Source organism: Lissotriton vulgaris, chromosome 5 (assembly GCF_964263255.1).
Source record: "Lissotriton vulgaris chromosome 5, aLisVul1.2, whole genome shotgun sequence".
Classification (NCBI taxonomy): Eukaryota; Metazoa; Chordata; class Amphibia; order Caudata; family Salamandridae; genus Lissotriton; species Lissotriton vulgaris.
In genome coordinates, this window is record NC_141693.1 from 1,699,770,357 (window position 1) to 1,699,793,043 (window position 22,687).

At 44.9% G+C, this 22,687-nt stretch overlaps 1 protein-coding gene across 1 annotated transcript in view; it reads left to right on the plus strand.

The window, feature by feature from the left end:
• The window catches only part of LOC147716989 (uncharacterized), a 555,946-nt gene that overhangs the window by 353,575 nt on the left and 179,684 nt on the right, over positions 1 to 22,687 (plus strand). The window contains exon 12 of the mRNA XM_086919831.1: positions 13,833 to 13,950. Within this exon, the coding sequence (XP_086775957.1) occupies positions 13,833 to 13,950 (118 nt within the window). The remainder of the gene's footprint in view (positions 1 to 13,832; positions 13,951 to 22,687) is intronic.

Consider the following 22,687-nt stretch of genomic DNA (forward strand, 5'->3'; position numbering starts at 1 on the left):
ATCTAAATCTCAGGAGAGTGTCGGGTGCTATACTAAGGAGCCAGCGGTTATCAGTAAGTAGACCGATTGGCCCTGCCTTAGCTGTATATGAAGGTAGGGCGATGCCCTCAGCCTCTTATGGGGCAGAACTATGGGGAGGTGAAAATGCTGAGTTACTGGTAAAGGCTGAGAACAAATTTATTAGGGAGTTGGCTGCCTTACCTGTCTCCACCCCATTGACACCATTGTTTTTGGATATGGGCAAACGTCCAATTTCAGATATACTTCACCTGCGCCCACTGTTGTTTTGGGTCCGCTTAAGGAGGACCCCAGAGCTGGTACATTATGCTCTAGTGCTGGACGAGTTGATTGCATTGAACTCAGGTGGTAAAATACGCTGGCTAAATAAACTCAAAGAGATGATCACAAAGCTAGGTTTGACTGAATTTTGGATTTCCTAGGTACCACCCCCAAAGCAAGTAATAAAGAAAATTTACTGGGAGTGGGTGGAGGCCCTTGAACAGAGGAACCCAAGTAGGGGAATATTAACTATGCAATTTTTGGTACATAAACCAACAAGAAGGCTGGAACCCTTTCTTGATGTAATAAAAATGCCCAGAGACAGAGTAATCTTCCTAAAGATGAGATATGGAACCCTGCCTCTGAATCATTTTACCAAAAGTTGGAAAGCCTCAAGGTCACTGAACGGTGGATGCCAATGCTGTCCGTGTAAAATAGAATCCCTTGCTCACTTTTTGTTTGGCTGCAAAAGCTACAAGCGAGCAAGGCAGAGATGGTTAAACCGGTTTGTAGGGAGCTTGGAACCAGAGACTTTCGGGTTGCCCTACGTATTATCACAACCAATACGCTTCCACTTTTCATGGTTTGTGGTGTGGCAAAGTACCTCTTAAGTGCTTGGATAACCTGTATAAAAATATTTAAACTTATTACTTCTTAGGCCGCATGATTATGATTGTTAACTATAACCTATTTTAAGTGTCTGATACTTATATTGTCATGTATTTTTGAGTTGTCTCATGTTTTAATGTATTCAGGTTTATATTATGAGCATAATGTAATGTATTTTAATGCCAATTTTTTTATGATGATTGTACTTTTATGATATGACAATATCGAATATCGAATAAAGTAATATATGCAGGTTTTTAGGTTGAAGCCACACCCCTACCTACTTACTTGATGTAAGTAAGTAAAAAATGTTATTCGATTTTTCTTGAAAATCACAAAAGTATACATATGAACTTTTTAGCATAGAAAATCATTAGTATGCCTCCTCTACAAATTATAAATGAATGAATAAAGGAAGCAATTAAGCTTCTATGGCAAACTGGTAAAATCGCAGTATTAAAACCAGCTTTAAAATGGTGCGTAAGCAAGGGAGCCCACAGAACCACTTCCAATTTAAATGAATCCCCTGGAATGCCATCAGGCCCAGAGCCTTTCAATCTGGTAAGGACATATTGGCTTTCCAAACCTCCTTCCAATGCACACAAAGACTCTGTGAAGCCCCCACCTCTGGTGAAAGGGCATCGCTGGATTTAAGATCATGACTAAGGGGAAATAGCCAGGGCCTGTGCACTCACTTGATCAGAAGCAAAGATGGAATGATTCACAACTCTCCAGAACTCGGCACAGTCATGCAGAGTACAAGCCCCCAACAACTTGTCCCCAAGCTCCCTCTTGAGAGACATCTTCCTCTCCCAACGAGCTGCATGATAGCAAGCTCTGGCCCTCTTTACTTACTCCCCATCACAAGGCATCCTGTGTAGGGGGGCCATGAGAACTCTATGGACCTTGATACATGCCTTGTTGAACCATCTACTGGGCGGCGCTGGATGAAGGATGAAGAAGCGGTTAGGGAAGACTTTATATAGGCAGCTATATTAGCAAAACAATCAGAGTGTTAGAATCAGAGGCCCCATTGTCTAAACTGATAGTAGGTGGAAAGTAAGGAAAGATGGAAAACCGCTGGAACCACCTTAGCCCAATTGAGTCTTCTCCCCTGAGCAACAGGAAGAACCGGTTCCAAAAAAGGGTATCGGGCCCAGCCCCAGTTGCAAACCATCTGAATGAGGCCAGTAGGGGATTATGATCACTCAAAGGGTATAAGGCTATCTTAAAGTCAATTAAGAAGTAAAAAGACAGGAAGAACCAAAAATATAATCAATGATAGAAGAGCCTGTCCCAACTCTCTTGAAAGTTGGGATCTGCAATTCATTGCAGGAGTCCCGCCAATTTAAAATGTTCACAAGAGAGTGGTCTACAAATAGTGAGTTGAACCTATCACCTAAGGAAGTGTGTTTCTGATGTGCCTGGTCCCCAGTCACCAGGCCCTTGTCTTACAATGAATCAGCATACCAGAAACAATATGCACAAGGTTGTAACTTAAGATCACACAACAAGAGGATTACGATAAAGCCAGAAAAACTGGCAACGATATTACTGAAGAGCTGACTAAGCTCACTTGCAACTGCTTGCTTCCTGCGAGGTGAATGATAGACATTGACAACAATGACCCTCAGTTGGTTAGGAAAGGTCAGAAGCGTTCCTAAAATGTAGTGTATGGGTGAGTCAACTATCTCCATTTCGCATTTGAGACTGACTCTAATAAAAGTGACAAGCCCTCCTTTAGCTCTACCATGAGGGGAGGGCAAGGCAGGGGAAATAAACTAGGCACAACCATCTAGATCGAGAGAGCCCTCCATGTGCCACGTGCCTTGTAGACATATGATGCCATTCAGGCGTAAAATGTCAGTGCAATTCTTGGCCCCCAACTACCCTCTAATTCCTGCAATATTATTCCAACTCAGAACCTTAAGTATGTTTGAATCAGTGGTGGTAAATTCAGACGAAACAAAGGAGGCATGAGGTAAAGGCTCGGATGGTATGACACCCAGTCAATGCTGGGTATCCAGGTAAGTTAAGGGCTAGAAGCGATTGCTAAATATAAGGTTTGAGACCTGGAGAGGCAGAGAAGTACACTGAGCCAGAGGTCCCTCTAACAATGGCCTAGGCAGTCCTGTCCTGCTAGACCGCCATTCCAGAGTGAGGGAAGGGGGTTTGTAAAAATAGCCCAGGGGGAGCAACAGAATGTTCCCATCTTGCACAGTCCCTCCCTCACCGGAATTTATCTAGGATGACACCTGCCGCCAGTTATTAGTAAAATTGATTACCACGCAGTCACCTGCAAAATATTTAAGGGTGTGTCCCAACCAACACAGTCTCCGCACCATGCTAATGTCTCTTGCACAAAGATGGTCAGTTTTGTTCTTGAAAGAGAGCCAGTGCAGAACTTTATTTTTCAATGTTGGATAACCCTACGTGGTTGTTTTTTTTTAAGAGGGGACATTGGCCATATCGACAACTTAGGGAGCTGCCCCTGGGGGAAGTTGTATAGTAACCTTACTAGGGTGTAATCGGTGATTGGAAGGGGGACCTTGGAAGGGGGTGAGGGGGAATGGGGCTAAGATGCTTCCATGGGGTACATCAAACGAGCTTCTCTACATCAAAGATTGCAGCCTATCTGGATATTTTCAGGTTACCAATAAATGCAGACCAGCAGTGCTCTTCCACATGTGCATATTTCTGTGAGTACAAACTAAATATTTTACAATTAATTTTAAGATGCCTTGTAGTCTAAGGAAACTACGTTTAAGCAGCACTACCCGGCTTCCCCAATAATAAATGTTTGCAAAAATCATGTCAAAACAAACAGTACATTGACAAAGCCGGAAGGCTGGCAGCCAACACCAGACTTGTTGACTTGCCTGTCTCTATTTGAAGTTGTGGTGCCTATTTGCATGGTTTTCTCTTCATTTTGTTTTGTTCTTAAAGGAATCAATCAGAAGTTCAGAGCTTGCCCCTCCATTTTTGTCAAATACAAGGTTTGATTGAAATTGTGAAGGGTAAATAAGAGAGTTTACTCTATGAAACAGGACCTGGACAGAGTTATTCAGTGTTCATAAATACAGTGAAGATTCCCCTGATAGAGATCTAGGACTACAGGATACATTTGACTTATTCTTAAGGCTATGATTTAAAAAAAAAAACTATTGAAGCACCCAAGAAGGTATATTCGGCTACTAAAATTGATGTAAACATGGTGGATTCTACATAGGTGAGCTAAACAGTTTGTTGTCTTTTGTCTTAAATAAACCATTTATATGCCCAATTTTTTTTAAATAATTGCGAGTCTGATATAATTAATTATGCTTTATTCTTGGTCTACTTTCAAAAATGTAAGATGAAGACCCTCCGGAAAGAGATCACTGATCATATGATGCTTAAAAAGTTCCTATGGTGGGATTTCACAAGGCCTGTTTATGATCTGGCGCTAAACAGAGAAAGGAAGCAATGTGAAAGATGCTGTTTGAGAGTTTAATTCCATTAGGGCCCTTTCCTAATGTTGACAGCACATCAAATGTTTTTTTATTTTTTTTTAAATTAGAGTTCAGCGTTGTTGTAGGTTGTGGCGTACCACCAGCTGCACATTGCTGGTCCAGAAGCTGTCATCATTTGTGGAAGAAGCATTTTAGGCCTCATTTCAGGTTTTTATATTTGTTCCATAGCTGTGGAACTAAGCACATGAAGTATGAAGTATCAAATTGAAATTAATTCATTATTTGCTAACTTCTTTGATATGCTTACCAGTTGCATTTTGTGGTGGGCAGAGAATTACTGAGGGATAACATTTTAAATCATGGAGGAAACGTGTTTTGTACCACTAACACATGTAACAACATATGCCAACAGGTCATTGTGACATGGCATAGTACTCTGGACTAAGAAGGAGAAACCAACTTTTTGTTGGTTGTATGAGCAACACAATAGAAGAAATACTAAACGGAGAAAGGAAAGGCCTAGCTTGCTTGCTAAGGCCAGCATTACAAGTCAGGCGGAGCAGAACTATCAAGTGGAATTCACCTCCACTTGATCACAAGTGATTGGTGCTCCTGGGTGCGGAACCACCAGATCCCATTATACTAGTAAGAAAAAGCAGCTGATTTAGAGCCAGATGTAGGTAAATACAATTTACCGATTCTAAAATACCGAATTTTACAGATTCGGTATTTTAGAATGGGTAAATGGTATGTAGGTATTAATTCGGTAAATTTTACCGAATCAGTAAAATTCAGTAAATACCGATTCGGTATTTACCGATTCGGTATTCTCCATTCATTCCCATGGGCCAGGCCCATAGGAATAAATGGGGAATACCGAATCGGTAAATACCGAATCGGTAAGAGGTGGAAGACCTATAAGGGTGGCAGGGTGTCACATTGACACCCTGTTGCACCCCTGAATAGTGCATGGGTGCACATGTGGCAGACATACATGCCCTAAGGGCATGTATGTCTACCACATGGCACTGTTAAAAAAAGCACAAAATTACTTTTTTAACGGTTTTCGTTATTTACCACCAACTTGTAGTGGGTAGTAAATAACGAATCCTTACAATTGAAAAGCACTCACTTGAGTGCTTCCTACATTAAAGATTCGGTAATTTACCGATTCGGTATTTAAGAATTCGGTAATTTACCGATTCCTTAAATTACTGATTCGGTAAATTACCAAAATTAGGCCCCTACATCTCAAATGCCTAATACCGGTCGGTAACGGCCGAAATACGGTCATTTCGGCCGTTACCGACCGGTATTAGGCTTCCTACATACCGGTAGGTAACGGCCGAAATGACCGAATTTGGGGGTTACCGACCGGTATTAGGCATTTGAGATGTAGGGGCCTAATTTAAGGATTTGGTAATTTACCGAATCAGTAATTTAAGGAATCGGTAAATTACTGAATCCTTAAATTAGGCCCCTACATCTCAAATGCCTAATACCGGTCGGCACCGCCGAAATTCGGTCATTTCGGCCGTTACCGACCGGTATTAGGCTTCCTACATGTGGCCCTTAAACACTTGAAGCTTTGGCCGCAACAGCAGCCAAGCCTCAGTATCCATCTCTGACAATTTCTTTTGCCTCCTTTTCCCCGCTAAATTCACCTCCCTTCTCACATTTACCACCTTCTCAGAGCGGTAGAGTGTTAAACCTGATAAAATAGGGATCTGTGCATTTTTACAACAGTTAAAACTGGGTCCACACAGCTATTCTTTATTACATGGGGTTTAACTCATATCTGCAGTATACCTATGGGGTCTTGTCATACGGTACCGATAGTTACAGGTGTGGAGTTTTCACCCCACTACTACTGTGCAACTGCTAATGAGAACCCTAGGGTGTTATTGGAAGAGTAATCATCATAATAATTAAGTTGTTTTTGCAGTTTCCTTGTCTAGTATGAAAGGCATAATTAGGTATGATGATTACACTGTACTATATTGTTACATTTATATAGGGATTACTACCCCTGAGCGGCATGTTGAAGCACTTGCCTTCAAATTATGTAGCATCCTGAACCTTGTACGGTGTGTGGTTGGAAAGGTATTGTCTTTTTTTGATGCTAGTTGTTAAGTGTTTGCAAGTCACACTTGATGCCCACATAGGTGTGGTTAGAGATGCAGAGCTTAGCAGTGTGATGGATGAAGAAGCTTGAGAGATAGATGTGAAGTTTATGGCTTTCAGTAAACTGGCAACTTTGAACAGTTGTACATGCCTTTTTATGGCAGTTTGTATGATCACAGTCCACTAAGCTGGTTACCAAACTCAATTGTCCATCATCAGAGTTTTAGTTTAACAATTATGGTCTTGAGCACATTACCTTTTTCACATCTGTCCTGTTGCTGCTCTGAATTTTTCTGATGGATACTTCTAACCCCAGATTCCTCACCTTAGAATAGCCCTGAAGCCCAGACTAGATCCAGTGAATTTAGGACAAGTGCTTTTACGCACCAATGAATGGTGTGTTGCGGTTCTGCGCTGACTACATACCAACCTGTAATTGACAGAGTGGAGCTTCATATACGCACCACCCCTGTATGCTGATATCATTTTCTCTTTTTTGGTGCCATCTGGCAAGGATTCTAAGTTCTACTTCCACTTTTGTCAGTCTTATGATTACGCCAAAGGAAGTACACAAGCTAGCAGGGGCACCAGTCCATCAATTTCTTTCCCCTAATAGAGCAGTCAACAAACTCCTTTAGTTTACACTTATTGCCTCATGTCCAATTGGTGGGGGGCAGGATTCAGCACTTCCTCCTGGGTAAAAAATCTATCATGTACGACAGATCGGTCTTACAGATTATTCAAAAAGGCAACAGCCTACCGTTTCTTGCTCTCCCCCCAATATTCCTCTCACACAAGAACAAATTATGGAGGACCATTTCTCCTGTCCATCCTGCTGCAGGAGGTATGCCTGGGGTTCTCTAAGGGTGCTATAGAGCAGATACCGGAGTTAGAGAAAGGCAGAAGTCGTCATTACCACTATTTCCTCACCACAAAAAGCAACGAGAGCCTCATGCTTACCTTGGATCTTTGCCCCCTAAGTACCTTCCTGTGGAATGACAAATTACAAATTCTCACATTGGCTCAGATTCTTTCTGCCCTGGATCCAGGAGACTGCATGGTGTCCTTGGACTTGCAGGAGGATATCTGTTTTCATACACCTGTCCTGCAGTCTCATAAGCTGGGCCAGGACTATTTTCAGTTTGCCATGCTTTGTTTTGGCCTCACCAGCACCCCTTGGGGGCTCTTGGCGATGATGTCTGTATTCGCTGTCCACTTTCAGAAGTTGGTAAATCATTGCTACTGGGTTGTGGGGGTCATCTGGGTGAAGTAAAGGTCAGATGCCTCTGGTCTCCAGTGGAGGGTCAACAAAACATCAACCTACTGGCGCTATGGGCCATCTGTTTGGCTATGAAGGCTTTCCTTACTTTCATCAGGGGAAGGCTAGTACAGGTTCTCACAGACAACACTACTGCCTTGTAATACTGCAACAAGCAAGGAGAACTGGGGGTCTGGCTCTGTATCAGGAGGCTTTGTGCCTCTGCATGTGGCTGGAGCACCAGAACATCTTCCTGGTCACCAGTCACCTGGCAAGCTCTGTAAATGGCAGAGTGGACACACTAGACAGACGTTGTCTGGCAGAACATGAGTAGGGTTTACTACCCAAGGTGTTACAGGGCGTATACGGCCTGTGGGGATGAACCTGGCTAGATTCTGTTACCACAGTTGAGAACACAGTGTCAACAGCTTTACGCATTGGCGTTTCCATGAGAGCACTCATTGTGAGATGCATTCTGACAGCAAAGGACAACGTGATTCCTGTAGGTCTACCTGTCACTACCTCTCTTCCCCGAGTTCTTAAGAAGATCAGGAACGACCTGTCCCAAGTCATCCAAATCCCGCCATATGGGCCAGGAGAGTATGGTACCCCAAACTCCTGAACCTGAGCTTCTGCCCTCTGATCAGGATACTCCTTTGGGAGAACCTCTACTCTCAGCAACAGGGTAGGGACCTCCACCTGAACTTCTGCAGCTTACACCTCCATATGTGGAAATTGAGTGGCTGCAATTGATAGCATTTGATTTGCCTTTTGAATTGTTGGATGTCATCTAGACACCACTCAACAAAATCTATCTATGCTGGGACAATTTTGTAATCTGATGTGGCGCCCGGGACCAAACCTCTTAAAAGTGAAGCTGTTTGACATCCTTTTGTTTGTTTTGTCTTTCTCCCAACAAGGTCTTTCGTCCTTTCTACACTTGCTGGACCAAACTTTGTTATTAAATCACCTGTTTTGAGAAGGTTTATTATAGGTTTGACACACATTTCCTCTCAAAACATTTATGATGCCACATTATTCCTTAACTTAGTTTTGACATTGATCGTGTTTATGTCCTTCAAACCTTTGCATAATTGCTCACTGCATTTTGTGACTCTGAAACCTTTCTTCCTTATTTCAAGTAAGACAACTCATTGCATGAGTAAACTTTAGGCACTTTCAGTGCAACTGCCTTATGCCACCACTCTTCCAGACTAGGCAGTTTATTCACAAAGGTAAATCTTCAAATGTAGATTTACTACAAGTGAATTTACTCTTACCCTTTTGAGTAATTTAATACTTTTGGCTATTCACCATTTCTTTGTGTAAAGTTACTTAAAGTGAATGTACTCTTACCCTTTTGAGTAATTTAATACTTTTGGCTATTCACCATTTCTTTGTGTAAAGTTACTTAAATGTGTAGACTTGCATGTCCCACTTCCTGAAATAGGGGGGGCGGGGGGGAGTCAGTAAAAACGTGAAATACAACCATAACGTTACTATTAGTTGTGGCTTTATGAACGTGTTTGATGTTCTGCTCACTTGAGGGAGACCTGTGCGATTGGAATGGAGTTATCTTCATGGAAATGTATAAGAAAATGTATTCAACTTTTCAAAACATTTTATAAAATAATTAACATTACATTTTTATGTTATATATTTATTTTAGAAATGGAATAATATATGATTTGGCAGTGGTACTTAACCTTTTGACTTCAGTGGGCCACCACTTAGCTATTACTAAAAACCAGGGACCACTTTGGAATCTTTACTGGAATCCAGGGACCACTGTCAAGACATTCCTGGAAATTAGGGGCCCTAACCTATGCTATATCTGCTATTTGAACCTCTTAACAATACACAAAAATACAGAAACAAGTATAGAATAAACATATTTACGAATGGTGGAATATTTAATTTAAGTCACAAAGAACTATAGAAAAATCATACTTCCATTTTTTGGGAATAGTTGAAGCTTTTCTAAATTTATTTTTTAATTCTGTCTCATTGTTTTTTTTTTATCACTTTGTCTTTTTTGCTCCTAAAATGTGCTCACATTCGGCGCTTCAGGTAATCACAGCCTACTCATTATTCATTCTGTATTCTGTTTGTTCTATTTGAGCAGCTGCTATGAATGAAGCTAAGAATATCCCTTCACATTTTGCCATTTTTAAATTGTCTATACTAGATTTAGCTTCTTTATTAACATATAACTTATTAAGCAGAGTCAGACTTCATGAGTGGGAGTCAAGGACCATAGGAGAAGAACTACTGCTCTATAGTTTTGATAACTAGGTTTCAAATCCAAAATTGTATTTGAAAATATAATAAAATAAAAACTATTTTTTTAAATTCAAACAGAGAAGCACCCTAAAATAAAAAATATTTTATTTCATAATGTACTTAAAATGATTAAAAGTTGTGATAGAACTAATTAACAGTAATTGAATTATTTTGAATTTTTAAAATAAATTAAAAAAGGTTAATAAATGATTTTAACATAAATTAATAATTTTTGTATTTTAAGACAGCTTGTTAACATTAAATAAAATGTATTTATATTTTTTAACAATGTAACTTATTTTAACATTAGTTCCTATTGGGTTTCGTTTTAAGTCCCTACTTCCATTATTTACTGTGGGAGGGTATTGCAGTACCATTGATTGTACATTTGTGGTGCTGAACTTAATGAAGCTCTGAGCTGGAGTACATTTACAACTGTTTTGAGTCCTTCCCTGCAGTAATGATGGATGGGCAGTTTATGAATAGCAGTGGCCTTATTCTTTTGCGGGCGGGTGCATGTTCTTCCCTAAACCCCTCCTTAGCCCTTCATTACTATTCCCTTAAGACCTCCCCTTTAGTAGTGAGTATTCATAATTTTCCAGCAACTCCCCTCTGTCTCTTCCACATTTACTACAAAAAATGTATACTTACCTGAGCAAATATCTGCCCAGTTGGGTGGAGATCTCCCACATGAAAGAGAGGAGAGGCGGAGGCATAAGGCTCTGTACGTACGATAGTGAATAACCTTTAGTATTACTATTGTAGTACTATTGTAGCAGTATTAAGCGTACTTCAAATAACAGCTTGTGAATGAGCCCCAAAGTAGTGTGCCGTTTTGTAGAAAGTTGTAAATCCCTTCCATTTTTGGCAATATGCCCCATTACCACTATTCTTTGCTCCCCCTCACCTTTGGAAAGAGAAGTTCTATTGGTTGACCCCCAAAAGGGCTTTATGTTTTTACTTTGATCATACTGAGGACAATCAGATGTTTCTCAGGCTTTCTGGCACAAAAAAAGAGAAACCTCTAGAAAGGCATGGGGTGGGGGTATTGCCCTACCCAACCTGAAATTGTTCTACTGAGTGGCTCACTTGGTAGTGGCGAATTAGATCAGCAGGATCCCTCCTTGCTGGCAGATAGATGGGCATCGGGACCGGTGGGCTACCTTCAATATTTGTATGGCATGGGGAGGACATGTTTGCTGCTATCGCCAGTTGCCCTAGTGGTGGACATATGCTGGAAGGCAGCGCAGCTCTTGAGCTGGGAGTTGAGGCACACTTTTGCAATGCCTATGTGAGAATCGGAGATGCTGAGAGAGCTCAAAGAGATCGAGGGTCATGGTGGGCATTGGAATATGCTGCGGATTTCAGTGGAAGGAGGCGTCTGGAGGGACGGGGGGCTGATTCCCTTCACAGAGTTGCAGGCAGAGCATGAACTGTCACGGATGCAGTATCTCTTGTACATGCAGATGCAGCACATTATTGGGAAGAATGAGGCTCTTTTTGAGAACTTACCGGAGGAGTCACCTCTGGATTACCATGTGTTGTCTTCCTCCTTACATGGGCATGCAATCTCCCAGATCTACATCACACTTCTAGCTGATAGTTTGCCCCTACTAGATGCCCTTAGGCACAGGTAGGAGCAGGATCTGGGGAGGATAGAGGATGATGCATGGGGAGAAGCTTGCCACTAGCAGAGGGAGGTGGTGATATAGGTGGGTTTCCACCTGGTGCAGCTGAAATTTTTGCATAGAGTGTAGTACACACAAGAATGTCTATATAAAATGGGGCGTGGAGAGTTTGCCTTATGTCTGAGGGGCTGTGGTCAGATGGGTATCTTCTTGCTGCAGTGTGGGAGTTCTCGCCGGTGAAGAGATTTTGAGAAAGTGTGTGGAGCACCTGTCTGGGGTGGTGAATATACATATCCAGCTCACTCCTCAATCAATAACCCAAGGCATCTTGGGGAAGCAATCACTGGATGGGTACACACTGCTCTTCTGTAATTTGGCCCTGGCAGTGGAACGATGGGATGTTGTGCAGAAATGGGGGAGCCCCCACACCACACTGCACGAGTGGGAGGGGAGGCTAGATCTGTGTATGAGGACAGATGAGTTCATGTACAAAGCCTGGGGATGTCCCCGAAGGTTTAAGAAAATATGGCACCCCTGGAAGATGGAGAAGGATGGCAGCCTACTACTCCCTTAAGATGCAGCGGAAGGTGGAAGCTTAGGTGGGGAAGTGAGGGAAAGCGTGGGGGCGGCCCTTGCAGGATTGAGGGAGACAAGGCGATAAGATATGCCGGGCTCAGAGTGGGGGTTGGGTGATGTACCCCATAGTGGTGACCACAGACATGTTGTACTAAGGCTTCAGGGGTGAGTTCCTGTTGAAATATAGAATGGCTGAATGGTTGCAGCTGTTGCCTGGTCCTGGTTTGAGAGGGTGGGGAGTAGGTTTCTACTTAGTTACAGGTTCGGGCCTGCTGTAGGCTGCTTCCTATGTGTAATGTATCGTGAGCTCAAGCGGTATTGACGCTGCCCTAAGCGGTCATAAAAAAGATTTTACTAATTAAAAAGGGGAACACAGTGGATGGATTTGTAATTTCAAACGATCCTTTATTAAGCTACTGGTTGCACAAATTGGTCATACTCACGCCACATGATCATTGTAACTACCATAACTATAATGTGTTGATATTTCACTTTGTGAAAACCAAATAAAATAATGTCGGAAAAAAAAGAAAGATGTGAAGAAGAGGACCCTGTTGAGGTGGATAGTCCTTTGCATCAAGCTCTGTTGTGCATTGTGCACAAAGTTACACCTTTACCCACCTCAAAGTCCATTCCACCAATCGCTACCACTCCCTCAGCACATGATGTGCCTGTGCTTGATATCTACAAAGCTGTGACATGAACTTTATGCATATGTTTAAGAAGCAATACTGGTTTGGCCTCCATCTGCAAGACTTTTTAGTTTAACTCCACTGACCCTCTGCCTTTGTCTGGTACTACTTTGATGTCTTCCTAAGGTGAGGAATCTATGTTTAGATATATTCTTCAGAAAACCAAGTTACTCACCTTAGATATCGCTATTTCTTTTACATACCCTATTTAAATGCCAAGTCCTCACTGCTCTTTCACCTCCTCATTCTGTAGAATGGGCTCCTTTTAACATCCAAAAAAGACCATAGTAAGTAATCATCAAAATATCACCAACAATTGTTCACGGTCTGAGTCTGAGGGCACGGATAGCGAAAGAAATAAGAAACTGATGTCAATGAGCAGGAGATAATTCCAATTAGGAAATCTGTATTCCTAATGTCTGTGCATCTGGCCCTAAAAGAAGCTTGTATTTTAATTATAGGGAAGTGTCTCTTTGTAATGTTTCAATAAAAATAAACCCCACATAGAAGACATGTGCAACACTATGTCGTGTGTGAGGATACAATAGTTTTTTGGCAGTCAGATTTAAAAAAAAAACAATTCCAGCTTTTCTCCTGAATTGATTCCTAATGGTTATGGAAGTTAGAGAGGCTGTCTCGAGGAACATGTCCCTCTGCAATTGAAACAGGGATAACATGTCAAAATAAAATATAAAATAAAAACTATAAGTTCTTGTTAGAGATTGCAAAAACTCATTTTGGTTTTATAGATGGACAGCCCCTCCTTTAAGAAACAGGCAGCATGAAATATGTGGTATGTGCTTGAAATATGCTGTGAGATACATTTGGTATGCAACCCATGTTTACTTGCTACGTATGTGCCAGTCAGGATTAACCTGATTACGAAAGAATATTTTTATCTGAGGAATTTATTTTCCATCCCTTTTTACAGGTAGAAATCAGCAGCCTGGCAGCGATATAGAGGCCTTGGATACTGTGTTGATTGAGGCTGTTACAAAACTGGTAGACCTGGCAGCCCTACCGGACACAACTACAGCTGAGATAGTTGGGTCAGTATGAATATTTGGAGGAGTAATAGATTTCTTTGTAGATTTTTGTTTTATCCGCATGGTTGATAATGAAATCTGGATGGATGTTGCTGTGAGATGATGAGAAACTACATTTAGGTCTGGATATGGGAACCGTAAGGCATAGTTCCCTGGGGACAGATTTTCAGGTATCTGGTTTAGAGTGAGGTGGTGATTGTGAAGGAAAAGACTTTAGAAGGAACATTGTAAGACAAAATGTCTGGCTTTTCTGGGAAAATGTAAGACGCTGGTCATTTTGATGATTTGAGGGTTGTAGCCCACAATATTGTATTGCACACATAAAAAACAGTTTGTCCATGATGGGACCATACCAGAAAGATGGGGCACTCACTATGTGCAAACCGCCATCAAGTAAGTGTCAAATTCATCTCCATATTATGACCCCAACACTCTCTCTGGTCCCGCACTCCCTCACTTCAGCCACTTCACCCCAGTCTCAATACTCTAAAAAAGATCACATCACCAGAGATATTAATATAATAAATTGCTAAGATACCATAGGACGTGCTGTTGACAATCAAAATACAAATCACACTCCATAACTGACCCACCCTATTCATCTTACAGGCCACCTCATACCTTCTTCTTTGACAAGCTCATATATGTAATTTCCTACGGGTGATAGCCAGTAGGTAGTTTAGTTAGGACCAACTTTTCCCATAGACAAAGCCTTTTTTGTTTTGCTAATAACTTTAGCACCGTTTGATGAATCTTCAAAACACTTCCCAAAAAAAGTGGCATACTTTGCCAAACTGCATGGAACGTTTCCAGGTGATTTGTCAAGTGGGGGCCAAGAAAAAGGGTGCATCCCAAATCAATTTTCCCCCAGGCAGTGTCTATGGGGATTTTGCAATTTTTAGACACTGGTACAGGCCGAACAGCTTAACAGATTTACAACAAATCTGTCAGAAAGCTAGCTCCTGGTCCAGAAAGAGTCCTTTTTATAATTTGGTGTGAATCTGTTCCGTAGTTTTGGAGTTATTAAATAAATCAATCTTTGTATATCTAGGGGTGCCTATCCTCCATGAATTTGCAGGTCCCCCTAACATCCAATTATATATTACTTTACGTTAAAAAAGCTTACAAATTCACTGAAAAAAAATGTTACAGGGACATTATAGTTTAGTTCATGTTTTACCCACAGAAATTCAGCAGTTATGGATATACCTATAATTATACTTATCTGAAGAAAATATAACTTGTGCCATTAAGTAACTTTTGGTGGACGGGCTTTAGTTTCTTAACTTAAATATAACGTTAAGTATTACTACAACTACTAAATTTCTATGGTTTTGTGTGGGTAAAACGTGAACCTCACTATAACGTCCCGGTAACCTTTGGTCTTTTTTCAGTGAATATATATATATATATATATATATATATATCTATACTAATATTATAAAGGAAGAACTTTGAACCTTTGAGGCGGGTAAACTCGGGAACCACAGCGCCAATCCACACACCCGATACATCGTTGTAAGCGTGAGTGTGTGCAGATGGACATAGGCTATATAAACTTAATAAATATACGATATTTAGAACATTTACCGAAAAAAAGTAGTCCCTTGGAAGAAGCGCCGGCTGCGACGTGCGTGCTGACGTGAGGAGCGCGGGGAGGAACGGCGTCCAGGAGCGCGAGGAGGACCGGCGGACATGGCGTGGGGAGGAGCGGTGAGGAGCGGCGGACAGGCGGTGAGAAGCGGCGGTCAGGCGGTGAGAGCGGCGGACAGGCGGTGAGGAGTGGCAGGCAGGCGGGGAGGAGCGGTGAGCGGCGGATGAGGTAGGTTATTTATTTATTTATTTAGGAGCGGTGAGCGGCGGAAAAATTAAGCAAAAATGACAATCGTGAGCAAGATGAAGCAAACGGAGCATTACAAAAGTGAGCCAAACGGTGCATTACAGGAGGTAAAAGTTACGTGTGCAGGTTACAAAAGCGTACATCGTGAGCAAGAGGAAGCAAACAGAGCATTACAAAAGTGAGCCAAATGGTGCATTACAAGAGGAAAAAGTTACATGTGCATGTTACAAAAGCGTACAAAGGTATAATACTGTATTACAGGAGGAAAAAGTGATGTGTGCAGGTTACAAAAGCGTACAAAGTAAACATAGAGGTATAATACTGCAATATATGGAGGAAGGCTCCGGGGGACCCACAGACAACGTCGGGGCAGGAGGGGGCCCTGAAGCCTAATTTCTCCCAGACAACGTCGGGACGGGCTGCTAGTATATATATATTTATATTTTATATATATATATATATATATATATATATATATATATATATATATATATATATATATATATATATATATATATATATATATATATATATGTATGTATATATTCCATATATATTGTATTTTCCATGCCTTTTATACCATTGCATACTACATCACTGATAGCATGTGAAATTATAGCATTCATAACTACACTTCAAACTTCTCAAATTACATTACTTGTCACAACATAATGCATGGCAGAGTAGCGGGTTATAGTTAATGTTGTCTGTTTTGGGAGCTGTATAGAGTGTGTATGCCCCCGCACGGCCACCAGCTGCTGTGTGTGCCCCTTAGCCTTGTCCCTGCCGCGCTGCCTGCCTCGCCGCCGGCTGACTCTGTTGTCGTTTGTTTTTATTTTGTTTTGTCCGACATTTGTGCTTGTCATACTGTTTTGTATCATACTGCATTTCTTGCCCGTGTTAGCGTTTTTTTTCCCTTAGTGCCGGTTATTTTTCAGCTTTTTCAGCTTGTGTCCTTCCTGTTTGGCCGCCTACCTCGCCGCCCTCCGTCTTCCCTCCCCGCTCCCCGCTTCCCGCCACCACCGCAGACCCCGCCCCTTTTTTCCTTCTGTTCCCTCCCCGCTCCCGCCTCCCAGCTGCTCCGCCCACCCGCGCACTTGGCCTTTAAATGGCGACCGTGCGACACAGGTAAGTGTGACCCACTTGTGGGACACCCCCGCGCCGCACGGCCACCAGCTGCTGCGTGTGCCCCTTAGCCTTGTCCCTGCCGCGCTGCCTGCCTCGCCGCCGGCTGACTCTGTTGTCGTTTGTTTTTATTTTGTTTTGTCCGACATTTGTGCTTGTCATACTGTTTTGTATCATACTGCATTTCTTGCCCATGTTAGCGTTTTTTTTTCCCTTAGTGCCGGTTATTTTTCAGCTTTTTCAGCTTGTGTCCTTCCTGTTTGGCCGCCTACCTCGCCGCCCTCCGTCTTCCCTCCCCGCTCCCCGCTTCCCGCCACCACCGCAGACCCCGCCCCTTTTTTCCTTCTGTTCCCTCCCCGCTCCCGCCTCCCAGCTGCTCCGCCCACCCGCGCACTTCGCCTTTAAATGGCGACCGTGCGAACGCGCAGCGGTCACGCGCAGCGGGCGCGCCGATTGTGCGCCGAAGGCGCGCCAAAGGTAAGCCCGTCTGCGCCCGTCCGTGACCGGATCGCGATCAGCGCCAGGACCCCTGGCCCCCGAAGACCTCGACCGACCCGCCTGACGTACTCCGCCGCCACCCTCATCGCTCTCAACTCCGGCCGACTCCCAGATTGCCATCAAGCCACACCACGACGCACCCACGGACCTTCCAGCTGCCACGCCTGCAAATTCACCTGCATCCGGACCTGCCTCACACCAGCACCCGCCAAGCCGAACACCAGCAGCACCCACCTCAAGTGCATCCTGCTCAACACCCGCTCCGTCCACAGACATGCCATCGAACTCTGGAACCTCCTAGACGCCACAGCCCCTGACGTGGCCTTCCTCACGGAGACCTGGATGAACGCCTCTTCAGCTCCCGACATCGCCATCGCTATCCCAGAGGGCTACAAGATCGTCCGGAGGGACCGCAACGCCAACCAGATGGGAGGAGGCATCGCCATCATCCACAAGAACACCATCCGTCTCACGACCAGCACCGACAACACCCTGACCACCGCCGAACACCTGCATTTCCAGATCCACACCAACCCGAACACCACCCTCAGAGGCACCCTGATCTACCGACCCCCTGGACCACGCACACAATTCAGCGTCAGCCCGCATGCCCTCCCCTCCGCTGACTACATCCTCCTGGGGGACCTCAACTTCCACCTGGAGAACAACAACGACCGCAACACCACCACCCTGCTGGACAACCTCGCTAACCTGGGACTCAAGCAACTGGTGTCCACCCCCACCCACCTCGCCGGACACACACTCGACGCAGTCTTCTCTTCTAGCACAGACATCGACTTCAGCCACGCCACAGAGCTTCAATGGACGGACCACAGCTGCGTCCACTTCACCTTCAAGAGAACAACGACCCACCACCACCAGCAACAGGCCGCCCGCAGAAGCTGGAACAAGATCACAGCAGACCAGCTCGCCACCTCCCTGAGCCAGCACCCTCCTGCCAGCTCAGCGAACCCCAGCCAGGCCGCCGACAACCTCACGAAGTGGATCAGCATCTGCGCGGACGAGCTCGCCCCGCTGAGGACCCCGCCCAGCAGACCCGGAAGCAAGAAAGCCCCGTGGTTCACCGACGAACTCAAGAGCTCCAAGAAGAACTGCCGAGCCCTCGAGAAAGTCTGGAGAAGGGAACCTACACCGGACAACAGGACCTCCTTCAAACTTGCCACCCGGAAGCACCACCAGCTGATCCGCGCCGCCAAGAAAACAGCATTCAAGGAACGGTTGGACAACAACGCACACAACTGCAAGGAACTCTTCAACATCGTGAAAGAGCTTTCCAACCCCAGCGCAGGAAACAACGACATCACCCCATCGCAAGACCTCTGCAACTCCCTCGCTTCATACTTCCACAACAAGATCGCGGACATACACAACAGCTTCAACAACCAACCAACGCACACCATGACCGAACAGCCACCCCCCACCACCACCCTCCACGCCTGGACCCCGATCAGCACCGAAGACACCATCCGCACGATGAACTCCATCCACTCCGGATCACCGACCGACCCCTGCCCTCACCACGTCTTCAACAAGGCCGACGCTGTCATCGCACCCCACCTGCGAGACATCATCAACACATCATTCGACACCGCCACCTTCCCTGAGAGCTGGAAACACGCCGAACTCAGCGCCCTACTCAAGAAACCAACAGCGGACCCCACCGAACTCAAGAACTACCGCCCCATCTCGCTCCTCCCGTTTCCTGCCAAAGTCATCGAGAAGACCGTCAACAAGCAGATGGCCGCCTTCCTCGAGACGAACGGATCCCTCGACCCCTCACAGTCCGGCTTCCGAGCCAATCACAGCACCGAGACCGCCCTCATCGCCGCCACCGATGACATCCGAGCCCTGATGGACAATGGAGAAACAGCGGCCCTCATCCTCCTAGACCTCTCCGCGGCATTCGACACGGTCTGCCACAGCACCCTAGTACAGCGCCTCAGCAACATCGGAATCCAGGACAAGGCGCTGGAATGGATCATCTCCTTCCTCGACGGAAGAACACAGAGAGTCCGCCTACCACCGTACAAGTCAGAGGCCTCTGAAGTCATCTGCGGCGTCCCTCAAGGATCATCTCTGAGCCCCACCCTCTTCAACGTCTACATGAGCCCCCTCGCGGCCATCGTACGCAAACACAACCTCAGCATAATCTCCTACGCCGACGACACCCAGCTGATCCTCTCCCTGACCAACGACCCCGCCTCCGCCAGAGCCAACCTGCACGAAGGGATGAAAGAGGTAGCCGAGTGGATGACGACCAGCCGCCTGAAACTGAACTCTGACAAGACGGAGGCTCTGGGCTCTTCCCCCTCCGCCTGGGACGACTCCTGGTGGCCTCCCGCCCTGGGCACCGCACCCAAACCGACAGACCATGCACGCAACCTGGGCTTCATCCTGGACTCCTCCCTCTCCATGACCAGGCAAGTCAACAACGTCTCCTCGGCGTGCTTCAACATCCTACGCATGCTACGGAAGATCTTCCGGTGGATCCCCACCGAGACCAGGAAGACCGTCACCCAGGCCCTCGTCACCAGCCGACTGGACTACGGCAACGCCCTCTACGCCGGTACCACCGCCAAGCTCCAGAAGAGACTCCAGCGGATCCAGAACGCCTCAGCCAGACTCATCCTCGACATCCCACGAACCAGCCACATCACCGGACATCTGAGAGACCTTCACTGGCTCCCCGTCAACAAAAGAATCACCTTCCGCCTCCTCACCCACGCACACAAAGCCCTACACGACCAAGGCCCGAGCTACCTCAACAGCCGGATCAACTTCTACGCTCCCAAACGCCACCTCCGATCAGCCAACCACGCCCTCGCCGCCGTCCCCCGCATCCGAAGAGCGACTACAGGAGGAAGGTCCTTCTCCTACCTGGCCGCCAAGACCTGGAACTCCCTCCCGACCGACCTGCGCCTGACCCAAGACCACCTCTCCTTCAGGAAGAAGCTGAAGACCTGGCTGTTCGAGCAGTAGCGGCACCCCCCCCGCGCCTTGAGACCCTACGGGTATGTAGCGCGCTCTATAAGTGTCACTGATTGATTGATTGATTGATTGTAACGAGGTCCGCTACTTAGATTAATTTGCAGGTGGTGGATGAATTGTAACTGACAGTTATACCTATAGCTTTCTAATTTTTACAGGTTGTGTAGTTTAAACTTGGTTTGTGTAGGGAAAATACGGTTTCCTAACTATAACTAAGCTTCAACCTTTGGTTATTTAAATTGATTTTCAATGTTTTTTAAAGATTTTAAAATAAAAATATGTTTCAAATTGTAGAGTCCAGTGTCGCAGGTGGAGAGTTGTTATGTGGAGTCTCATACAGTACAGTGGAGGAGAGTGTTGAAAAGTCTATTGTCATTGTCATTAACCTATTAAAATGTAATACGGATAAGACAGACATTGTAGTCTTTGGTCCATCTATGCCAGAGCTAAGGAGATCCTTTTGGCCGAAGGCCGCTCCTCTCCCTGGTCTTCAATAAGATTCTGTAAAGAACTTAGACATTAAGTTATATAGAGCCCTCTCCTTTCTATCACAGATCCAGGCTCTTATAGGTTCCGTCTTTCGGCTGCTATGGATATTGAAAGAATTCCTGCCCCTGCTGTTAGAGGGTTCAAGAGAATGGTAATCCAAGCATTAATAACTTCCAATTTGGACTACGGGAATGCTCTTTACCTGGGTCTAACTGAGTACCTTCCGGGTAGACTTCAGGTGGTGCAGATTTAGGCAGCCCGCATGCTCCTTAATCGGCCCTTAGAACACATTTGTCCTGAGTCTCACAGGGAGGGATGAGGGGCTTGGTAGGTCATACAGGCCCGGGGATACTGGTAAAAGAGAAAGGGTATGCTGTTCCTAGAGGGGCCTGGGTGGGAAATGGGGGGATCAATTGTGGTACATAGCTCCAAAGGGAGTTTATTCTATGTGACCGGCCCAAGATAATTGAAAGATCTCCTGTCTGTTCTAAACCAACACATTTTGGGAACTCTAGCCAAACGTTTGGAGGAGGAATATAGAGTTCTAGAAGGGGTGCCGTCATGAATCCTCTCTCTCAGATACCCGGCACCAGAGCATAGATAGCTTTGTGAAAAAGGACCATGGATTTAGACAGAATCCTTTTTTTTTTATGGGAAGCCAGTGGAAAGCATTCAGATGAGCAGAAAAATGTGTTGGTAAGAGAGAAAGGGTATGGTTTTCATAGAGGGCACGAGGGAGAAATGTGACAGGCCACATCAGTAATGACAGTTACAGACAGGTGCTAGATAGAGCAAGGGAGTACGTGCTTGTTCAGGGATACCTCCAATAAGGAGCAAGGGCCCTCACGCACCCCGAGGGGTGTCATGCTTCATCATAGGGCAGCTCCTCATTGGGCCTGCACTACAATGCCCAATGGGCCCCGCAGTGGGGCTCTTTGCCGGAAGCCTTCTCGGTTTGCCTTTGTGAAGCGAAATTATGTTTTTTGAGGGTGCCTATTTGTAGTGAGTAGAAATGGGATTCTGTGCGTGTCGTTTAAAATGGCTGTTGGCTACTCCAAACACAATTTATTCAAGGAGTACCTGGGCCATGAATAAATACAGACTAAAGAGCTGTGGACCGAGGAGGGAGGATTAAACCCGTCTCAGTTCTTGGTTCTTAGTTGTGCAGGGGGTCAACATGTTTCGTACCGTATTAGTCCATAAGGATCTAGGCATTTCTTCAGGACCTGTAATGATTTTGCCAAAAGGGAGTAAAGAGTCACGTCCCCTCTAGTCAGGATACAACAGTAGTCCTAAATTGTAGTGAAAACAAAAGGGACAATTATACGTTCTGGAAGATTGTGCACCTGTAAGAGATGGATCAAAATCAGTTAATAAATATATTGGCAGCTGGGAGTGGCCTGGTTCACAATGATAAAGAAACCATGAGATCATGGCGGGAGAAATAGGCATGTGAGCACCTAAACAGAATAGGATAAAAACAGACAGGCGAGCACCTACACAGGATAGAATAAAAAACACAGTGGTCATGATAAAGTGTTGTTAAAAATAAATCTTTATTCTCTTTTGTAAGATCTGGAAGGTCCACATATGAATATGCAGTTCCATAACCCAAACATGCATCTTCTCAGTGAGTATGTGGTGAGGCCACGTGGTTCAGCTGCTGTCGCAGGGCAGTGTAACCTGGGGAGTAGACGTATACCCGTGAATCTGAGCCCAAGCATGTGTCCTATGTAGTCTCTGCCACCAATGAACTCACCTAAATAGGGGGCTGTTCTG